Source organism: Pogoniulus pusillus, chromosome 12 (genome assembly GCF_015220805.1).
Source record: "Pogoniulus pusillus isolate bPogPus1 chromosome 12, bPogPus1.pri, whole genome shotgun sequence".
Taxonomy (NCBI): Eukaryota; Metazoa; Chordata; class Aves; order Piciformes; family Lybiidae; genus Pogoniulus; species Pogoniulus pusillus.
The window spans coordinates 20,911,016-20,931,718 of NC_087275.1; the positions used below are offsets into that span (position 1 = coordinate 20,911,016).

At 43.2% G+C, this 20,703-nt stretch overlaps 1 protein-coding gene across 5 annotated transcripts in view; it reads left to right on the plus strand.

Moving 5' to 3' along the window:
• PDE9A (phosphodiesterase 9A) overlaps positions 1-13,584 on the plus strand; it is a 48,982-nt gene extending 35,398 nt beyond the window's left edge. For all 5 annotated transcript variants that reach the window (XM_064152588.1, XM_064152589.1, XM_064152592.1 and 2 more), the window contains 9 exons: positions 590-676; positions 4,007-4,111; positions 5,219-5,301; positions 6,506-6,662; positions 8,406-8,519; positions 9,181-9,285; positions 10,703-10,831; positions 10,996-11,091; positions 12,677-13,584. In XM_064152588.1, coding sequence (XP_064008658.1) covers positions 590-676; positions 4,007-4,111; positions 5,219-5,301; positions 6,506-6,662; positions 8,406-8,519; positions 9,181-9,285; positions 10,703-10,831; positions 10,996-11,091; positions 12,677-12,727 — 927 coding nt within the window. In that variant the 3' untranslated portion in view covers positions 12,728-13,584. The remainder of the gene's footprint in view (positions 1-589; positions 677-4,006; positions 4,112-5,218; positions 5,302-6,505; positions 6,663-8,405; positions 8,520-9,180; positions 9,286-10,702; positions 10,832-10,995; positions 11,092-12,676) is intronic.
• Positions 13,585-20,703: the final 7,119 nt, after the last annotated feature.

The window sequence follows — 20,703 nt, forward strand, 5'->3', positions numbered from 1 at the left end:
AGCTATCTGCAACCACCTTCTTGCCACAGAACAGATGTGTCAAAAGATGAGCCTGCCTTTGCATTTCAGCTAGTGAGATTCATCCATGGGAGTTAATGGTCATAAACCTGATGCTATTTCATGGTGTTAAACAAGAAATCCAAGATAGTGGATTAAGGAACTCAGCAAAAATCCTTCAAGAAAGAATATGCTGACACTTAGAACAAATGCCATTTTCTCTACAGCTAGGGCCTTTGGAGTCAGTGAGAAAAGCTCCCCCTTGATTTCATTAAGCATTAGAACATATGCCATCTGAATGAGGAAAATGGCAATACTTTCTTTGTGAGGAGGAATTGCTATGATGCACATAAATCACGGTTACTTAGAGAGCTGGCCTTATTCAAAGCCTTGCACAAAACCTGTGAAGTCAACAGCAATCTGTCTACAGCAAAAAGCTTTCAGAACCTTTGTGTCTCCCTTTTTGATATCTTTGAGTATCTTTGTTTCATCTTTAACAAGAGAGCTTTTCAAGGAGGAAATTCACTCTATAATGTATTATATAGTACAGTGATATTCACCAAGCCAACGACCTGTCTGTTTCTGGCTGCAGATGCTGAGCTGTTTGGAACATATGTACCATGATCTTGGGTTGGTAAAAGACTTCAACATCAATCCTATCACGTTAAAGAGGTGGTTGGTAAGTATTTAAAATGTCTAACATTTGCAATTTTTCTAATTTAAAAATCAATAAGCAAAGCATTTAGTCATGGAATTAGCATGACTGGCATGATAATCCCCCTGAAAACAGTCAAGCTATACAAATTCTCCAAACCTTAGCACTTCAGCAAATGTTTGCATTCTTGTGGTAACGTGACATTATTGTTACTGTTTCACATTTGTTGGCTGAGTTTTCTGTTCCTGAAAGCAGTTCATTTCTGGTGAATGCTCTTCGTACCTACTGCAAAGGGAGACAAGATGCATGTCTTCAGATATGGGCAGAAAAATCCCACATATGCAATAATGGCTTAGATGTCCTAAATCACAAGGAGGAAAAGAGCAAGGCAGGGAGGAAAAGGAATTGCTGAGAAGTTAAATGACATTCTTCTCCTTGGTCTTGAATCTTCAGAACGTTGCAGAGATGCAAGACATGGTAAAGATGAGCTCATACCAAAAGTGAGGTATTTAAAGAAGAAACCCAAGAGTGTTTTAAAACCAAAGCTATCAGGTCCAAGGGAGAGCATAAGAATTTGCTAAAAAGCTGAAGAATACATTGGCTTTCTCAGACAAAATCCCAACATGTTTTTGGAGGACTGTAGAACAGTAAATCTATTACACAGTGTTTAAATACTCCAAAGAATGTGCCTGGAGCACATCACCTACAAGTAGCATCTGAGGGAGCTGGGGTTGTTCAGTCTAGAGAAGAGGAGGCTGAGGGGAGACCTCATTGCTCTCTACAACTACCTGAAGGGAGACTGGAGTGAAGAGGGGCCACAAGCTGCACCGGGGGAGATTAAGGCTTCACTTCTTCACTGAAAAGGTTATCAAACATTGGAATGGTCTGCCCAGGGCAGTGATGGAGTCACCACCCTGGCAGTGTTCATGTGGACCTGGCACTTAGGGACTTGGTTCAGTGTCAACATGCCTAGACTTTGAGGTCTCTTCCAAATAGATATGTTATGTGATTCCATGATTATGAGTTATGGTTTGTATAACTTCCATCTCTGATAAACGGATTGAAACAGTGATATGAAAATATTGTGATGTGAAGTTCATTATAGAGATGTTTCCTACAATTCCTGTAGCAAAACATTATATCCCACTAATCACTTTTAGTTGCCTGAAGAGTATGGACAGAATAGGCGGAACTGTCTTACATGCTTGCTGTATACTCCCAAGATGGCCTGAATGAATTCCACCAATTCAGAAAGTGGCTAGAAAACACAAAGCAAACACTGGATTCCTCATACCACAAAGTATAGGAAGAGCAAAAAGCACTTGAGCACCAGCACATGATGGGCAGTGACAGTCACTACTTGGTGTGCTGCTGCTGACTGAAGCAAACAAGGCATTAGGCTGATCAGTGACTTGGATAAGAGATAAAATTAGCTGTTGTCTCCATGTGTCCACAGAAGGCTTGAGGCTTACCTGGAATTTGTGCCTAGGACTGGTTAAGTCTTTCCAGAAAAATGGTATGCTTACATTAAGGGAGATACAAAAAATGACCCAAGACCTAGGAAATCTCAAAGAAGGCAAATGAAAAGCTTGGTATTATTGACCTTAGAAAGCAGCTGAGTGGAAAAGCTGGGCTGAAACTCAATACAGTCAAGGCTAGCACAATGTAGATAAACCAGAAAATTTCCTCCTCCCGTCTCACAGCCTGAAAACATGGGAACACGAGGTGATATGGCAACATGCATCAACATGCCACCCACACACAGCACTGCAGGCAGCTTCCTGTTAGCTTCTATCTCCAAGCAATTTGTTAGCACTAGCATTTAAAGCAGCCTTGTACTGAATGAGGGGAGTTTATTATGTGTTTTCTATGAAGGTAAGACAGGGTGAGATTTCCTCGCTTAAACACTAGCTTGGCAGAAAGAAAGAAGATTATTTTAAAGTCCCAGGAAAAAGCCACCTCATGCAGATGCTTGCTTTCTTGCTCCCACATCCAGTGGCTTCAGAAATGTTCCAGAAAGAGGAGGAAAGGATGACTAATACAGCCCTTCAATGCTCTGAGTCAGGAGTCCTCTGGGATGCTCTGGGCTTCACTACCGCATGTGTACATTACATTCATGCAGTGTTGTATGGTGCCTAGACATGACCATGGTGTCCATGGTGGAGGCTGTGAGATACTGCCCACCACCTATGCACCTGGCTGTCAAACATATTATGCCATTAGTTATTAACTTTAAAATAATGTCACATGCTTCTGAAGTCCTTGCTGCAGAATAATATGAACAGCTTTTGCAATGAAGTCCCCAGACATTAAACAGGCATATTGAAAATCCTCAATTCTCTTAACCTCATTCAGAGCTCTGAGGCTTCTTGGAAGTTACATCTCAAGTTGAAGGGATTTTGATGGGTCTTGAGGACTCTTGAAGTAAAATTCACTACTTAGCCAGAGAAGGGGACATGAATTCTGTCCATGTAATTAATTCAGGCTCAGTAACAGAAGCAAAAGAACTCTCTAGGGTCCGTGCTATAGAGGATTTAGCAGAAGGGATCCAGCAGTGCTGCTGATGCTTGGCTGTTTTGTGCAGAACAGAATACCAAAAACTATCCAGTGCACTGCAAGAGTGACTGTGACATGTGTTAACCCAGCTGTGCCTGGCTGACCATAGCAAAGACATGGAAAGACAAGATTTAGCTAGCATTTGTAATGAGGGCACATAGTCAGGATCTGCAGAAAGCTAAACCACACAAAAAATCAGTGCCTTATGCCTATATGGCTAAATATCTCCCATGCTGCTTAGTGCTGGAAATCCACAAAGGTGTGCTAGTGTGTGTGCATCCACATACTCACTTTGCCAAGCAGCACCTCCCAGAATATCACCTCTGAGCATTTGCAAAGGAAATAACAACTGCATTTCAGCCCTGAAGATTTCAAAACTGTAACTTACATTCAGTGAGAGAGGGGAATTGTGATGTACTTTGAGTACTTTACACACCCTAAAGTCACCATTTAACCACTGCATGGGCTGAAATACAAATTCAGGATAAGAGTCCTGTCACAGGGCTGAGATGGACTTGCAGCTGTGCTGAAGTGTCTCCTCATTGATATCTGGTATTGAGAGAGAAGTTGGTGAGCTTCATCAGCTGATAAGTTCTTGAAAGGTAGTAGTCTCTCACCCTCCCCCAGGAAGACAAAAGAGTGTCAGAGAGCCTTGTGCTGTCACTCTGTCCTAGCAGAAGATAATGTTGGGCTCCACAGAGCTGCTGTAGGGCTATAGAGCGCTTCCAAGGAGGTTGGCCAGTGTGTTTTCACAAAGAGCTCTTCTCTCTCTGTCTGTTTCATTCGCTCTCTCTGCAGCTGTGCATTCATGACAATTATAGAAACAACCCCTTTCATAATTTCCGGCACTGCTTCTGCGTGACCCAGATGATGTACAGCATGATCTCACTCTGCAACCTCCAGGTAGGACACCCACCTCAGCAGGACCCCTCCAGTTCCATCACGGGACACATATTCATCCACTGAGTACAATGGATGTGCAGTGGATCACCTTTCTTGCAAAGAAGGCACCACCACTGCACCACCTTTCTTGCAGCACAGGCCACCATCTTTCTAGCAAGTGATGAGCTTCCCAGTAGCTGCACTTGCAGTAGCTCACTTGAGGAGAGGTGCTGCGTTTCCACCTCTGACTGCCTGCTCAGTCATCCTATCCCAGACCCCAAGAACCTGCACTGCTCACTGAGGCTCTTAAGAAGCTACCTCCACCTCCTGGATATCCCAGATTCGTACACTGGGAAACTTTTGGCATTGCATGAAATATCTATGAGTCACATCCAGAAGCCTGCTGAATTATAGTCTGTAAATATGGTCTTCATCTGTGACACAAAATGTTCCCACAAGAGGTGTTCTCCAGAAGTGTGTCTGCACCTGCGCAGGCTAAAGCAAGTAATGCCTTGCATGTACTGCATGCAAGATTCAATCTGACCTGTACTTTGTCCAGAACTATAGGGATTGTTTATTTCCACTGACTGAATAGCCTATGTTTATATGTTAATTTCACTGCTGTACAAACCAGTTTAAAACTGCCTTTCTTCTCCATAGTTAAACATCTTGTTCCTGGCTTAAGTCTATTTTCTTGCCAATAAGGAAAATGAAGAAAGATTTGCTTTAATGGAAGTTCATACCAGAAGCTGTGGGAACACAATACTTAATTTTCCTCCTTCTTCATAACTTCAATTACTGCAGAATGCAATTGCAACAAAGCTATCTTCCAGTGCACCCTTAACTAATCAGGATGCTTAAATGAACAAGAGACTATGCTAATATCTCAGTGCCTTTGTATGATCTTTACAGTAGCAGCAAGTTTCAAGCAAATTGTCTCCTCGGGGCTGCTGTTGTTTAATGCAACAAAGGCAAATCTGAGTCATCTGTAGTGGAAGGGATGACAGTGTTCTCTTTCTTGAGTGAAGTGAATTGATCTGTGGAAAAAATATTTCCTATTGCTCAGATTTGCATGGAGATAAGGGAAATAGAAATCATAATATTATGATAATATTTTCTATTTTACAGGAGAAATTTTCTCAAATTGACATTTTGATTCTCATGACTGCAGCAGTATGCCATGACTTGGACCATCCAGGCTACAACAATACGTGAGTCTCTCTCTTGCTTTCTCCTCCCTTCAAGTATACTGGGAAGGCAACACCAGCTGATGTTATCGGTGGATTAAGTTTTCCTTCTTACAGCTGGAGCTGGACCTTCCCCCAGTGTCCTGCTGTTTAACTCACACATGGACAAAAGCAGATCTTCATGTAGAAAACTCAGGTCTGGGTTGGCCTTGCCAGCTGTCATTGGCTCTGTCAGGAAAGTGGTGGGTTTTTTTTTCAGATTTCCATTCTACTTTCCCCCATAGCTGAGAAACAAGATTAAATATTTTGCACCTGGGAGAGAGGACATAAATGAATGTAGCTCCCTCAGCTGAAATGGAATTATTAAGTTAAAATGCAAAGGGTATTTCAGCTTAATAAATCCTGAAGTGCATGTTATTCAGTTTATTATCACATTAGAACTGTTGACCTCTGGACACTTCTGTATGTATGTATTTGTGTGCAGAAAAGGGAGAGGGAGAGAATCTAATTTATTTGTAGCCATTCATTAAATAAGGGCTGAACCCAGCTCTGACTGGGAGCAGTGACAATTACTCCATTAACATTAGTGGGGTTTGAAGGAAGCCCAGACAATTCCTTCTGTGCTTGTTCTATGTAATTTTAAGATACAGAGACTTGGTAAAATAAAATAAAGTAAGATTAAAACAGAAACCAAAACACCAAACCCACAACACCAAACCCACCAAGAACCAACAGGGGAGTTGTGTCTGAAAAGACATTAAAGTAACGTCTATCTTCTCTAAAAATCTGATTTAGTATTAACAATCAAACAACAAACTGCAAGTAATTATCAACACAGTAACTGTTCTTCTTGGTCATGCCCAACAACAGGACAAGGAGCAATGGGTGGAAGCTGAGGCATAGGAAGTTCCATGGAAACATGAGGAGGATTTTTTTCCCTGTGAGGGTGACAGAACACTCTAACAGGCTACACAGGGGTATTGTAGGATTCTCCCTCTCTGGAGATATTTAAAACCCACCTGGATGTGTACCTGTGTGATCAGTATAGATGATTCTGCTCTGGCAGGGGGTTTGGATTGGATGATCTTTCAAGGTCACTTCCAAACCCTAACATTCTATGATTCTGTGTAACTAAGTGTTGAAAAGAATGCCAGCAAAAAACAAGCAGCAGGGTTTAGAACAGCTGGTGTGTGTCTGCAGAAGCTCTCACTGATTTTCTTCACATCAGCTACCAGATAAATGCGCGAACTGAGCTTGCGGTACGCTACAACGACATCTCCCCACTGGAGAACCACCACTGTGCTGTGGCTTTCCAGATCATTTCTCAGCCAGAATACAACATTTTCTCCAACGTTAACCAGGACCAGTTCAAACAGATAAGACAGGTATGAATGCTGCTCCCATCTGCCTTCTACTAACTGTTCCTGAAGACATGACCATGCACAGAGTTCCCTGCTGTACAATGCGAGTGAATCATTCTCCCTAGAGGAAAGGACACAAAATGCCCCTCACACTGAAAGGATCCAAGAGGAATTCTTGGAAAATTTCCACAACACCACTCCATGGAACGTCTTGCTGAGAAATAATGAATATATCCTGACTTTTAAACACTCTATTTTGGGGGTATATATACATACATACATATATATCTGTATATCTATATATCTATGTGGATGTGGTCTAGAGAGAGAGGTAATTAGCTCTGACTGGGAAAAAAAACTAAGTTCTCAGGGCAAAGGTTTGTGCTTTAAGAGCACAATGCATTAATTTTAAAAAGAGCTCCAAAAGAGGAAAATATTTACAACAGCAGAACACTTGCACTGTTGTGGAAGAGGCTATGGTGGACTAGGAGTCATAGTTATCTCTGAGGCAATGAACAGTGCTACAGTGAGCACTAGGGGCCAAAATTCAATCTTGGTTTACATGTTACATCTTCCCTACACACCAAATGAAAAAGCAGACCAGTGTAAGGGTTCAGATACCAGTCTGGTTGAAGTTAGTGATTTCTTCTAGAGCATGGGAAGCAGGCATGGGCCCCAAATGGATGCATCTGCATGAATACCTGCAGCTTTAAATTCACTACAGGCTTTCTGTTGTGGTTTGGATTTGCACCCCAACAAATAGGAAATTTGCCCCCAGAGTAAATTCACCACACTACTCAGAATTTTGGAAGTTAGGTGAAATTATATTTATGAAGATAGACTAAATATGAAAGTATAAAAGGTAATATATTCAGGACAAGTTTGCATATATTTGCAGTTCATTAAATGATACTATATCCCCTTGTACAATATTTCAACTCTTTCTTTCCCCCACCTCTGGGCACAAAGAGGTCCAGAAGCTGTGCACAGCCAGCCCACTCCTCCCTCCCATGGATCTTTCACCAGTCTGAATAACGAAGCAGCTGGGTCAAGAGAGGCAAGCAGCAAGCATGAGGTGGCAGAAAGGAGACAGAACATTCTGTGAAACTAAGCTATATAGAAATTTACAAAACCAATGAAATAAAAAAAATGTATCTCTGTTATTTTTGCTTAGCCTCTTAGAGAAATTCATCCAGACCCTTATCTGAATTCTCTGGAAAGATCTAATTTTTATTTACAATTAAGCCTAATCTCAGAACTGTAACACTTTCCCATCTTAAGCTCTGCATAGCAGGAGGACATAGAGTTCCTAACACGTTGGCTGCATCTGTATATTTCAAAGCCCTTAACCCAAGGAGAATGAGCACAGAGGACATCCACAGCTAGTAATTTTTGCCTCTTCCTAGGGTCCACTTCCTAGAGTCAGCAGTAAAACCTATAGTGCTTTCCAAGGACCCAAAAGTGGATCCTGGCAGAGTGTGTTTTTAACATCCTGAAGTACGGTTTATTTTTCCACAATTACTCAGTCGGAAAGGAAAAACCTCAATGCCTCCGGAATATTACACCAGATTGATCCAAACATGATCTTTATACTGTGAACTCTTTGTAACTCTCAGTTTGCGTGGCAGTTTCAAGGCAGAAACTTCCCCTTTTGATGTCAACAATGTAAGGGATCTGAGGAGCTTTGTGTGTAGCCATACTTGGCTCTGCAACAGCAGGCTTTGTGAAGAATGTCGAGCTAATATGTGAACATGTTTTCTTTGCTAGGGGATAATTACGTTAATCCTGGCTACAGACATGGCGAGACATGCAGAAATACTGGACTCTTTCAAGGAAAAAATGGAAAATTTTGATTACTCAAATGAAGAGCACTTGACCTGTGTAAGGAGGCTTTGTTGGTTATTAATTTTCTGCACGTAGTGCGAAAGCTTGTAGATTAACATTTCCTTGTTTAAAAACCAAGATTCAATATGCATCATTGAAACCAAATCCTTCTTACATCCTCTGTCCCACCAGCAAGAATTAAAATTTGGAAGTGCTTTGTGTAAGAAAGATTAGTCCAACTTTAGAAATCCTGGAGTATCATCAAGAAAAAATATAATTAAAGATTACTCTGTCAGGATACAACTTCTTGTTATCCACTGCTGGGTGTGCGTGTGTGTGTGTGTAAAAAGCATCCACAAAAGTACAAACTCTAGTCTTCTATGCCTTGTAATCCAATCATCTTTCATGCCCAGGGAAGCTTCTTCCCCACTGCCTCTCAGTGCTCCACAAACAACTTCATGGTCATTTCTAGCAGAATCTCTTCATGCAGCAGAGAAGGTCATGTCCCACTGTGGCACATCCCAGTGCTACAAAAAGGGAAACCGAGAGAGAGGGGATATAGACAGGGCAACTGAGAGAGCAAAAAATAAGGCAGATCATTTAAGAGCTACTGTTTGAAAACACATTACCTCCCGCTGCATTATAAAGACACAGGTTCTGGATGAGTGGTAAAGGGCTGTCAGTAAGACTGCTCTAGTGAAGTGTTTTCCTCTTTCAGCTGAAGATGGTGCTGATAAAATGCTGTGATATCTCCAACGAAGTCCGCCCAATGGAAATAGCAGAGCCCTGGGTAGATTGCTTACTAGAGGAATACTTCATGCAGGTAAGAATGAGGGAGACATACAACTGCACAAATTGCTGCTCTTCCTGAATCTCACCTCTGCTGCAGGTGCTCTGTTGTCTGACAGCCCAATCTACTTCTAGGATGGAAAGGCTTCTTTGGCAGAAAGTGTGAGAAGGGTGTTAGCAAGAAATACTGTTTAGTAAGCAAGTGAATGCAACTGACTAATTAGCAGGTGAAATGCTATAGCAACCTAGAAGTCCTGGCACTATCAGACTGAAGCTTGTTCTCTGTAAAGTGATGGCCTTGCAAGTTTGTTTGATATATAACTTTTGAGGGCAAGAGCAGTGGCAAGAGAAATCTGTCAAGTAAAATACATCAAATATCACACAGAAAGTAGTGTTCAGTGCCCATGAACATTTTCCTAAAGGCAAAGCAGACACCTTGCCGAGGTGTGCAAATTCAGATTTTAAGCTCCTCAGACCACTGTTCCTCACTAGATTCCCAGCTGGACACAGTTTCTGATAGCTTAAAACTGATCCCTGAAGAGCAGCACTCAGCTCCCTCCAGCACCTGAACTCCCACCACTGTGTACATGCTGCAGCAGTGGAATTCTCTGGAGACATACAGCTGCAATGCTCTGAGGGTGAAATGCCAGAGCTTTCTTATGCATTTTGTTTATACCTTGATAAGATGCCTGCTGAAAAAGGCTTCTCACAAGACACAGATGTGTGGTGATGTGTCAGAAACACTCCTTGCTCACTGCATCTGCAGCTCTTAATTCAAAATTAAAATGTTTGTGTGCCTTACTGGTTTTGGTCACCTAGCAAAAGCCCTATTATTGAGAGATACAGCCTGCTGTGGCATATCTCTTTCACCTGTGAAGTGTGTAACCTCTTTGCACTTGAACTTACAAAGAAACATGGAACTATGTGATCTTGTAAACTCACTACAGTCAATGAAATTATTCTCATTTGACCTAGCTAAACTAGTTTTAATCACTAGTAAAGAAGAATATGTAACTTCTAATTGAATACCTGAAAATAATCACTTTCTGAAGGATGGTGAGGAAATCAAAGACCTTCTCTTGTAGAGCAATAAAAAAGCATTACCATCTTTCTGAGTGCTCAGAAATAGTTTCCCTCACAAGTCCCATGGATTTGCAAAAGGAAACAGGTGGCCTAATTGTCCCTTAAGCCTAGAGATGAATGCTTTCATGCCAGCACTGTGCAGATGTGACTGAGGGGAGTGCTCTTTATTGAGACACATACTCTCAACAAAGCAGGATGCATTCATCTAATGGAAGCATATTGCTATTCTGTGATATCTGCAAATGCCACTGAGATCTGTATCCAAAGTCTACTGCTCTTTAGCTAGTGACCTGCTTGGTACATTACATCACATCACATCACAGGCTTCTAGCCAAGATTAATATTGATCAACTCTGGATTTGTTCCAGAGCGACCGAGAAAAATCTGAAGGGCTTCCTGTGGCACCGTTCATGGACCGTGATAAAGTGACCAAGCCCACAGCACAGATTGGCTTCCTGAAGTTTGTTCTCATCCCCATGTTCGAAACAGTAACAAAGGTAAGTCACTCAAGGCCACAAGCAAAAGAGGAGGCATAAGCAGCTTCATTGTTTGCTCCAACAGGTGTTTAGTATGTCAAGGGAATAGGGATGTACAGTTCACACTTGCGAGCAGGTACAAGTGAATGAACACAAAAGGAAATGATGTTCTTGCTTTCACCTAGCTGTTCCCAGAAGTGGAGGAGGTGATGCTCCAGCCCCTTTGGGAATCCAGGGATCGCTATGAGGAATTAAAACAGATAGATGATGCTATGCAAGAGGTGAGCTCTAAATATATCTTTGATAAAGCAAATATTATGATTGAATAAGTCAAATATTACAACTTATTAGCAACTTTGGTCTGAAATAGCAGGAGTGCCTAGGGCATAATCATTGTGATGAAACACATTCATCATACCTGGCTGGAGAGAGGCATGTAATGCATGCAGTAAACATGCACAAGAGTGTGTCCTTGCAGAATCCACCAGGCCTCATGCAAATACAGCCATGGGAAGGGAGCTACTTCCAAGGCAGGGACATGGAGACAAAACCTAGAGATAACCACCTGAACACTCTAGCAAACAGTTCTTCCTGGAGGGAGCTACATTCCCCTGTGAAGGAGTTAGCCTGGGCTAGATTGCAACAAAACGTCCTGGGGTTAGGCAGTTCAAGGCACTAAAGTGCCAGTGCTGAGAAGAAATTTCCACTCACGTGTCCATTTATCAAGGATGTGTTTTATCAAGGATGAAGTTTTATGAGGAATTACTCTCTCATACACAGCACCCAGGAGCATTAAACACACAATCAATGAAGACATTTTATGGCATGGACTGAGTGGGGATCTCCACGTACAGAGTTTCTCTCTTTTTGACCCTTAGCTTAGGAGAGGTAGGATATACATCTAACCACACTTGCTGTCTCTGACCATTACTGCATTAGCTGAGGAGCCAGGAAGGGCAGAGACAAAGGCTCAGGCACTGGAAGCAGGTCCCCTATGCCTACAGTGCAGCAGCTGGCATGCTGGTGCAGGTCCTGCAACACCCTGCAGACTATGACACTGGACCTGCACACTTTCCTCATATACATTTTCCAGTGTTTCTTTTCTGTGCTGAGGCAGACAACAAAACCAGCTCAAACATCATTATAATGTAGAGGTTTTCTAACATGAACAAACTGATCATATAGGCAGGATACATTCAGTCATTCCTTCATTAAAATAAATTGGGAAGTGGAGCACTGGTTGTGCAGATATTGTTCACCTCTAGCTGGTTGAGGAGGATAATAGCTTTCTAGTGTAGGTCCCAATTCCCTCCAAGTGTTTTGATGGAAAAGCCCATCAACAACACAAGTACTGAAACTGGTTAATCAAAGAGCACATGTATTGTGGACACTAAGTTATGAAGGAAAAAGGCTTTTAGACATTCATTGGTTTAGAGAGGAGTATTTCTCAAAAGAGGGAAGAAGAACTCAAATATGACTGCCAGGCTTTCTGAGTCCTATTCATCTTTCACACTGAGCCAAGATATTACTTCTGATTTACAGAAGCTGTCAAAACAGAAGGTCTGTACAAACTGATGAAGCTGCACAAGGGGTTTTATGAAAACAGGAGCCGCCCAAACTCAGAAATATCCTGAAACATGAGGAATGACTTCATAATTTGAGAGCCTAGCATGGCAGATAATGAGAAAGTCTGAGTACTGTTTACTCAGGATATACACCCATATCTGTCTGGGTGAAAAGTTGCCTGTGGTATACCAGGCTGCTGCCTGTCCTGTCCTGAGGAAATCTGGAGTGAGTGTTCAGTTCACAGCAGCAGTGGAAAGCAGTGCTGTATGCTTATTAATCCTACTTTGCTTTTCATTTCAGCTGCAGAAAAAGAAAAGTGAAAGTTTGACCACCAGCAGTACCGAAAAGTGAGATGAAAAAGCCTGTGAGAAAGCAAGCCCTAAGGTTATTCTGGTTTAGAGAAATGCTGCATTTGCCAAACAGACATGGTGGCTACATCAAAATCCAGCTGGGACCATATATCTGGAGAGGTGGCATACATGAACCCTGCCTGCCTGTCTGCCTGCCAGGGTGCCTTGTTTACAGCTTGCAGCCTGCTCGCACTGTCACTGCTGATGTTGGGCACCAAGGGCTCTCTGGTGTGCCCCGCCGCAGCCCCCCCAGCAGGACTTCCATTGCAGACTTTGCACAGGCTGCAGCACATCTCAGACCTTCAGTAGATTTGCCTTTTTTGTGACCACACTGACTGCAGTCTGCAGAGACAAAGTAGAGTTTAGCTAAGAAGCTTTTTCTGGAAAACGATCCACTGGCATCTACAAATGAAAGGAAAAGCTGTTTTAGTCAAAATACTATCTACGTGTGTACAACAGTATGCTAACTACAGCATAGCTTAACAGATGCTTCTGTTCTGACAGGGCTCCTGGCATACATTTTGGTTTGCCTAGTAGGCCCTAATGACACATTTCTCTGTATTATCTCTGAATTTTATAGTGTTCGAGTGCATTCAAAAGCATAGTGGATGCAATTTTTTTGTTTGTTTGTTTGCTTCCTACACTAGAAGAAATTTGAACAAACCTTAATGAGTTTGCAGTTCTGCTTTGTGGCCTGGCACAGCAAAGAAAGGAGCACAAAGCTGAAACCACTGTGCAAGCATATTTTCATCCTGGTGGATGCAAAAAAAAAAAGCAACAATGAGAAAAATATGTACAGATTTTTTTTTTTTTTTACTTTTAAACTGACCTGCTAAATAATATATTCTTCTACAGAAAGGGGAGTTGTACTTGTTTTGTTTTGCATATATGTTCATGTGAGAGCTGTTTCTATTTCTGAAGACAAATGTTTTCAGAGAATCATAGAATGGCTTAGGTTGAAAGGAACCTTAGAGATCATCTACTCCAACTTCCCCTCCATAGGCAGGGACACTTCTCAATTAGACTTGGATTCTCAAGGGCCTCATCCAGCCCAGCCTTGAACACCCCCAGGTTCCAGACATCTACAACCTTCCTGGGCAGTCTATTCCAGGGTCTCACCACCCTTCTACTGAAGAACTTCTTTCTAAGTTCCAGTCTGCACCTACTCTTCCTCAGCTTAAAATCATTCCCCTTGCCCTATTGCCAGACACCTTTACGAAAAGTCCCTCTCCAGCCCTCCTGTAGAATCCCTTCAGGTATTGGAAGGCAGGTCTAATGTCCCTCTGAAGTCTTCTCTAAGCTGAACAACCCCAGATCCCTCAGCCTATTCTCATAGTAGAGGTGTTCCAGCCCTTTAATCATCTTTATGGCCCTCCTCTGGACTTGCTCCAACAGTTCTGTGTCCCGCTTATGATGGGGATACTAGAATGGGACACAGTATTTGAAGTGGGGGTCTCAAAAAAGCAGAGTATTCAGAATGAATACAAAGTAAGGGGCTGTGAAGGAGAGGAGAGGGACAGTTCTTAACAGAAGCTTCAGAAACATTATTTGTTGTATACTTGCATCAAAAGTGCAATACCAAAAGAGCTTCAGTTTCATTGATGACCTTGTAAAAGTTGGGAACCAAGCACTGCCTGGAGTTAAAGTCATGCAGATGAACAGCAAGTAATACTGTGGTCAGCTTCTGTGCACTGTCTTGCCAAAGAGAAGGCCAGGAGAAATCCCCCTTCCTTACCACAAGAGGCAAGCTACTGCCATGTTGCTCGCTTGCTCCTAGTATCTCCCACTAGGGAAAGGTCATCTTCTCTGGGTGTTTGAGCTGACAGGATTGGTTCCTATCACAGCATGGCTGCTGCAACCAGTAATTCACATGTACCCTGGCTTGCTTCCATCTCCTCCACTGGTAGCCATGGGCACGCAGCCAGTGAAGCATCATGTACGTTGCTCTGCTCCTGCTTGGCTCCATTCCTGAGGCTTTGCAAGGCATGTTATCAATAAGGGTAACACTAGGAGCCAGGCACCTGCGAAGTCCAAAGCCACACAAAGCTTAGTTTGTTTGTCAAAAAAGATATGAGCAGGTGTGGGGGGGGGGGGGTCAATCTTCTAAGGTAATCTTGGTAAGGTAACACCTTAGTAAACTCAGTTTCTCTGGCAGGTGTCTAGTACCAAGCTGATCTCTGAACAACAATCCCTGCCTCCTGCTCTGGAAATCCAGAGTTGTTTTCCTGTTGTCCCAGCATATTAATTCTGAATCAAATTGTTATTTGGTCTCATTCTTTTGCACAAAACTATTACTTCAGCTACTCTTCAAACTCTCTGGGAGATCAATATTTCCTTGAAGCAGCCATCCCTTTGCCATGTTCCTGCTTACACATTTCCAGAGATCCTGGACAGACTCAGAGTTAGTTCTTTCTGCTGATGCCTCTTCTACTCAATCTGCCTTCTCTTTGAAACAGCTTTATGTATATGTGTCTTTAGGCCTTCTGTTGCAAGCTAGAAAAGGGTCTAATCCCTGGATTTCAACAGTCCTGGGGGACCCCAAAAGAGATGGGAAGATCCAGGGCCAGCTCCAAGCTACACAGACACCTTTACAAATGGATGAAACAAACTCTAGTTTTGATTAACCTCAACATTTTGCTACTTGGAAACTGAATCTGAAATATGTGGTTTGGGCCTTTCTTCTGTACTAAATCTCGAAATCCGATGCACATTGCACCTCGGATTGTTCTGCTGGGGAAATCTTCATTTCTTTTGCACAAGTAAATCAGAATTACAATCTCACAAAGCAGATGTGCTGTGCAGGAGCTGTAAAGCAATTCCTCAGGATAGGACAAATCCTGCACTGAGCTAGTTAAATTAGATGAGAAAACCTGCTGTAGGAGCTTGACTGCACCCTCCTCCCACTAAAACTATTTGAAGAGTTAGGTCCTGATAGGCAGTTTTATTTTGGTTGGAAGGATTTTCTTTAGCCATAAACCCTAATTCAACAAGTATTTATACGTGTGCTTAACTCTTACAAGCCTACTCATGGACTCTGGCACACAGTAGCTAATTGCACAGTGCAGGCTCCTCAGCTTTCTCTAACTGAAGCGCATGGGAGTTTGAGAATGACCCTTGGTGCTTGTTTTGGATCTATTTCTTTTAAGAACAACCTGGAAACTGTTTATTAGAGAGATGATCAGGAGATGTTGATGAAATCCCACTGACATTATTGGAGATGCATTAGAAAAATGGAGGAAGGAACACAGCCCTTCCTCAGGGATGCACTAGTGACTGCCATGATACTGTGCCGCTTATTAAAAGAACAGGCAACATCTAGGCTGCTATTCATAGACAGCAGTAAAAGAGACCCCACGCAGTCACAGCCAGCTATTGGTATAAATGGGAATACCACAGCATTTTCTAATCTTATTTGCCTTTGCAGTATTAGATTTCTAAGAGACAGTCCTCCCAACATGTGTTTAAGCAGGAGGAATACAAGGCATTCTCTCATAATTCGAGTTTCTTATACTTTTGCTGTAATATTTGATGTTGTGACTCATGTGTAAATTAAAAGATTGGAGAATCCTGGCAATCAGTCCATTAAAATGTCACACATTTTCAGGGTGACATTTTAAAACTACACTTAGTATGAAAACAAAGGGTTTTTTTGAAGCAGCATGTGCCTCAAGTGTGATTTAATCTTTTCACTCCCTAACCTAATGAATAAGACTGAATACTGTATCTCAGTGCTGTTGTTTCAGCTTACGGTAAGTGCCTTACAGAGAGCTTTACATGATTTGTTGCATGAATCTTTTCAGCATCCTGGCAGTGCCATATGCACCCCAGCCTTACATTGCAATTCCTCTATTTGTGATCAGATTTTAGGACAATTCCATTCTGTTTAGCTTGGAAAACTAATGATGAGCCCTGGGATTTTGCTTCTCATTTTTTTAATGATGAGATCCCACAGGCCCATACTCACTTCATTTTTCAATATGTCTTTAATAATCAGATCAGACTAAGGCTACAGTATAATTGCATGCCTTGGGAAGGAAACAGCTTTCTAACAATGTGAACAATGGCCCCACCGTAGCCAATTTGCAATGAAAATTTAGTGTGTGTTAAATACATGGATTATGTAATGCCAAAGAATTATCTGTACATGGAAACTCTTAACCTCAGCGCTGCCTCTGAGCAACAATAACAACAGCATCTGTTCCATATGGGAGTGAAGCAGAGTGCCGGTGCGGACTCTTGAGCTCATTGAGAGAATCACTGTCACCTTTAACTGCAAATCGACCCTTCCCTCTGGAAACATTTGAAGCACACCTTACCTTTGTGTCTGGTTTGTGGTATGAGGAGCATAAACACTTCTTAGTCTCCTGTCATATCGTTCTGGTTTGTTGTGAAGGTTTCTGTCAGAGAGTAGACACAGTGGGGTGAATCACCTATTCTAATAACTCCAACGCTCCTTCTTTCACACACTATCACCTTCTTGATTCCCCTGTGGCAAGCCGGGGTTTGAAACACAGCAACACAGCCGTTGTTGATGAGGAGCACTTAGCCCCAGCCTGCAGGAAGAATGTATGTGAAAGAACAGCCTGATGTAGAGCCATTCTGCTGCCGCTCTAACTCTTCATGTAAAAAAAAGTACTTCCCAAGAGTTTGCCCTGGAATCAGACACATCCCAGCTCCTGGTTGTAGTTCAGAGAAAACTAGCTAGGTTCTGCCTTCCTGAGCCACCCTTCTATGTGCACAGCTCTATACTGTGTAGCACTATTGAGATGAGGGCTGTGCAGCACTGGAAAAGTGAAGCAATGGCTTTCTGAAGCATGTTTAGAACACCTTGGATGGTGTCCTTCTAGGCAACATGGCAGTGCAGCAGGTGATGTTTTGCTTTCAGTAATCCAGGGGAGCGCTGAGGCAGAGATAAAGTTTGTACTCTGAAAAACCTGGTGCACTCAAGTCCTGGTCTGTGTGGGGGTGCTATGATAGTGAAAGAAACCAGTAAGTCTTAATAATAATCCTAGATCTGCAACTGACTTCCAGTACCCTCCAGAGCGAGTCACCAGTCCAGGGCCTTCCCTTTTCTTTCTGAGAAAACCACCTTCACAAAGAACTTTATGTTGTTCAGATGTAAAATGCTCCTCACTGCAAAAACTGTTTTCAGAAATATATGACTTCATAGAAAATTCTAACCTGTAATCTAAGCTGTAATCCACAAGTCAAACCTCCTTACTTCATGTCCAGGTTTATAGGAGACCTGGCTTTTTGTTAGTGGGAAGTCTTCTTTCTCACTATCTCACACACAAACTGTGATGGGTTGAGAAATTACCTCCCAAATAAAATTGGAATCTCCAGACTAGCTCAGAAGGTTTGGAAGTAAGATAAAGCTGTATTTTATGCCAAGCTAAATTTCCAAGCATATATTTATCTGTACTTACAATTATATACAATGGTTTATGATTTAGAAATAATAAAGAAATGCAGTCCTCCCCCACGGGATGAAAAAAGCCCAGAAGGGGTTAATGCCACCTTCTTCTTTCCCCACAGATAGAAAACCAGCAAGCCCTCATGTGTTATCAGCAAAAGGTTAGTACGTGGTGTGGAGGAGCCAGAAAGGTGAAAGAACAGCGACAGAGCCAGAGTCCAAGAGCCAAGGAAATGAAGTTCTTTATACATTGCCGTCGTAGCCCTCTTAGCCAACCAGTGAATGCTATCGACTTTGTCATTATTATTCTTTTACATCCAACACTCTAATTTATTTACATTCTACACTGAACTTTTGGGAACATCCTGATTTCTCGTATTGGACTTTTCCAACAAGCCTTAAACTGCTACAGGCACAAAAGCTTTCTGACTATTTTGGCTCGTGATCAGGAATTACAGGTGTGTGCACACACACGAAACTGGCTGCCTGAAGTCATCTTTGTAAAACTGCTCTTGGCTCTGCCGTGAGGCAAACTCAGAACCACAGGAAGGTTTGGAAAGTCTAAACTAGTTTTGACACAGACAAGGCTTGCTATAGTATCTCTGAGGAAAAAAATCTGTTCTCCAAACTGTGTGGAAGCACATTTACTGCCTGGCTGACAGATCTGGCAAATCCTCTGCTGTGAAGGAAGATCCAAGGTGACAGGGACTTGGAGCAGCTCTATTTCTTTCTAGAAAATAAGAGCTTGCTCTCAGCCTGCTGATTATATTCTGAGCTCAGGACATCTCTGGGCTGCAAAACACAACGAGGAAATCAACACAAAACCATATAAATGCTCCTCAAAACCTGTGTGCCCCAGCCATGTTGAGCTACTAGGTCCCCTGGTTAACCTCTGGAAGCCAGCTTATCCCACAGCACTCGTACTACTAATAGCTGTCAGGCTTCGCAGCCACCTCATAGCACAAGGTTGCTCTAAAGCACCTATTACTGTTGGGCTTGCATATGGAGAACTAAGCTGTAGACCATTGATTAAGCTTGCAACTCAGTGGTAAGGCAGATCCAGACCTGTATCTGGCATGGCCCAAACCAGGAAAACATGCTGAGTCAGAGGGAGAGATGGCAAGGCCATGATAGGGCATGAGGACATAGCATCCCCTTGTAATTTTTCAGCCTCAGGTATTATGGGCTTCTCAGAGGTTTTCCCACATAGGTTTAGTGTTTGGATGTGCATGGCTTGCTGCTGACATGATGTCTCCTGCCACTTGTACGTTGCCTGACTGCCCCTGTTCTTCATATCTGAGGGGTGAAAAGGTTCCTCTAGAAAGGACAGTTGGTGATGGGCACAGAATCATAGAATGGTCAGAAGGGACATCCAAAGGTCATCTAGTCCAACCTCCTCTGCAGTCAGCAGGGGCATCCTCAGCTAGATCAGGTTGCCCAGAGCCCTGTCAAGCCTCACTTTGAATATCTCCAGGGATGGGGCCACAACCAACTTCCCAGGCAACCTGTTCCAGTGTTCCACCCTAGTGGTAAAGAACTTGTTTCTAACATCCAGTCTAAATCTGCTCTTCTCTACTTCGAAGCCATTGCCTCTTGTCCTGTCACTACAGGCCTTTGTAAACAGCCTCTCTCCAGCCTTCTTGTAGGCCCCCTTCAGGTACTGGAAGGTCTTTATTAAGTCTTCTCAGAGCCTTCTCTTCTCCAGGCTGGACAACCCCAGCTGTCTCAGCCTGTCTTTGGAGCAGAGGTGCTCCAATGCCCTGATCATCTTGGTGGCTGTGGACTCTGAGCACCAGAGGTCTAGTGCCCAGCCATGGCCAGCAGCTGGCATCGCAAAGGCTTCAACACAAGCACCAATGGCTTGCCAAGCAGAGGCCACACGAACAGGACGCTGGCTCTGAGGCGGTTCTCTTCCTTCCAGCTTTCTAGCAGGGAAGCTGGATGAGGTTATTTTTTGAAGGGGAGTTTAGTCCTTTGGCTGGATGCTTTTTTTCAAGCACTTTTCCACCTGGCCCTGCAGCTCCTGGTATGGTTTTCCAATCAGCATGCTGGAGACATCATGGCCATGTTTGTGTCCTGCTGCAGCCAGCCCTGGGGACCAGCCAGGCTTTCTGTCACACAAAAGCTGCCTTGTCAGGCCTGTGTGTTAGAGGCTGTGTAAAATAGGCACCAGAGACTGGAATTCCCTCTTGAGGTTTAATCATAAATGTAGCCTACAAGTAGCCCTGTGGCCCTGCAAAGTGCCTACGTCATGAAGAGCAGCACAGCTCTTGCCGTGGGCACCAAGCCCCCAGGTGCCACAGAGAGCAAGCTGCTAGCCCCAGCGGAGGCCCTGAGCCCAAGGCACTCCAGCAGCCCCCACTGGGGAACGTGGCAGGAGAAGAGGGAGCAGAGCCAACTCTGGGCCGCCACGGGGCCAGGCCCAGCCCGCCCCCTGAGCCATCTCTGCCCTCACAGCTCCTGCAGGTTCATGATGGAAGGGAAAGAGTGGTGGGGAAAAGGCTGCGATGGCCTTGCGGCTTTGGGTATAAATGTGGCAGGAGGAACAAAGTTTCCAGCCTGAT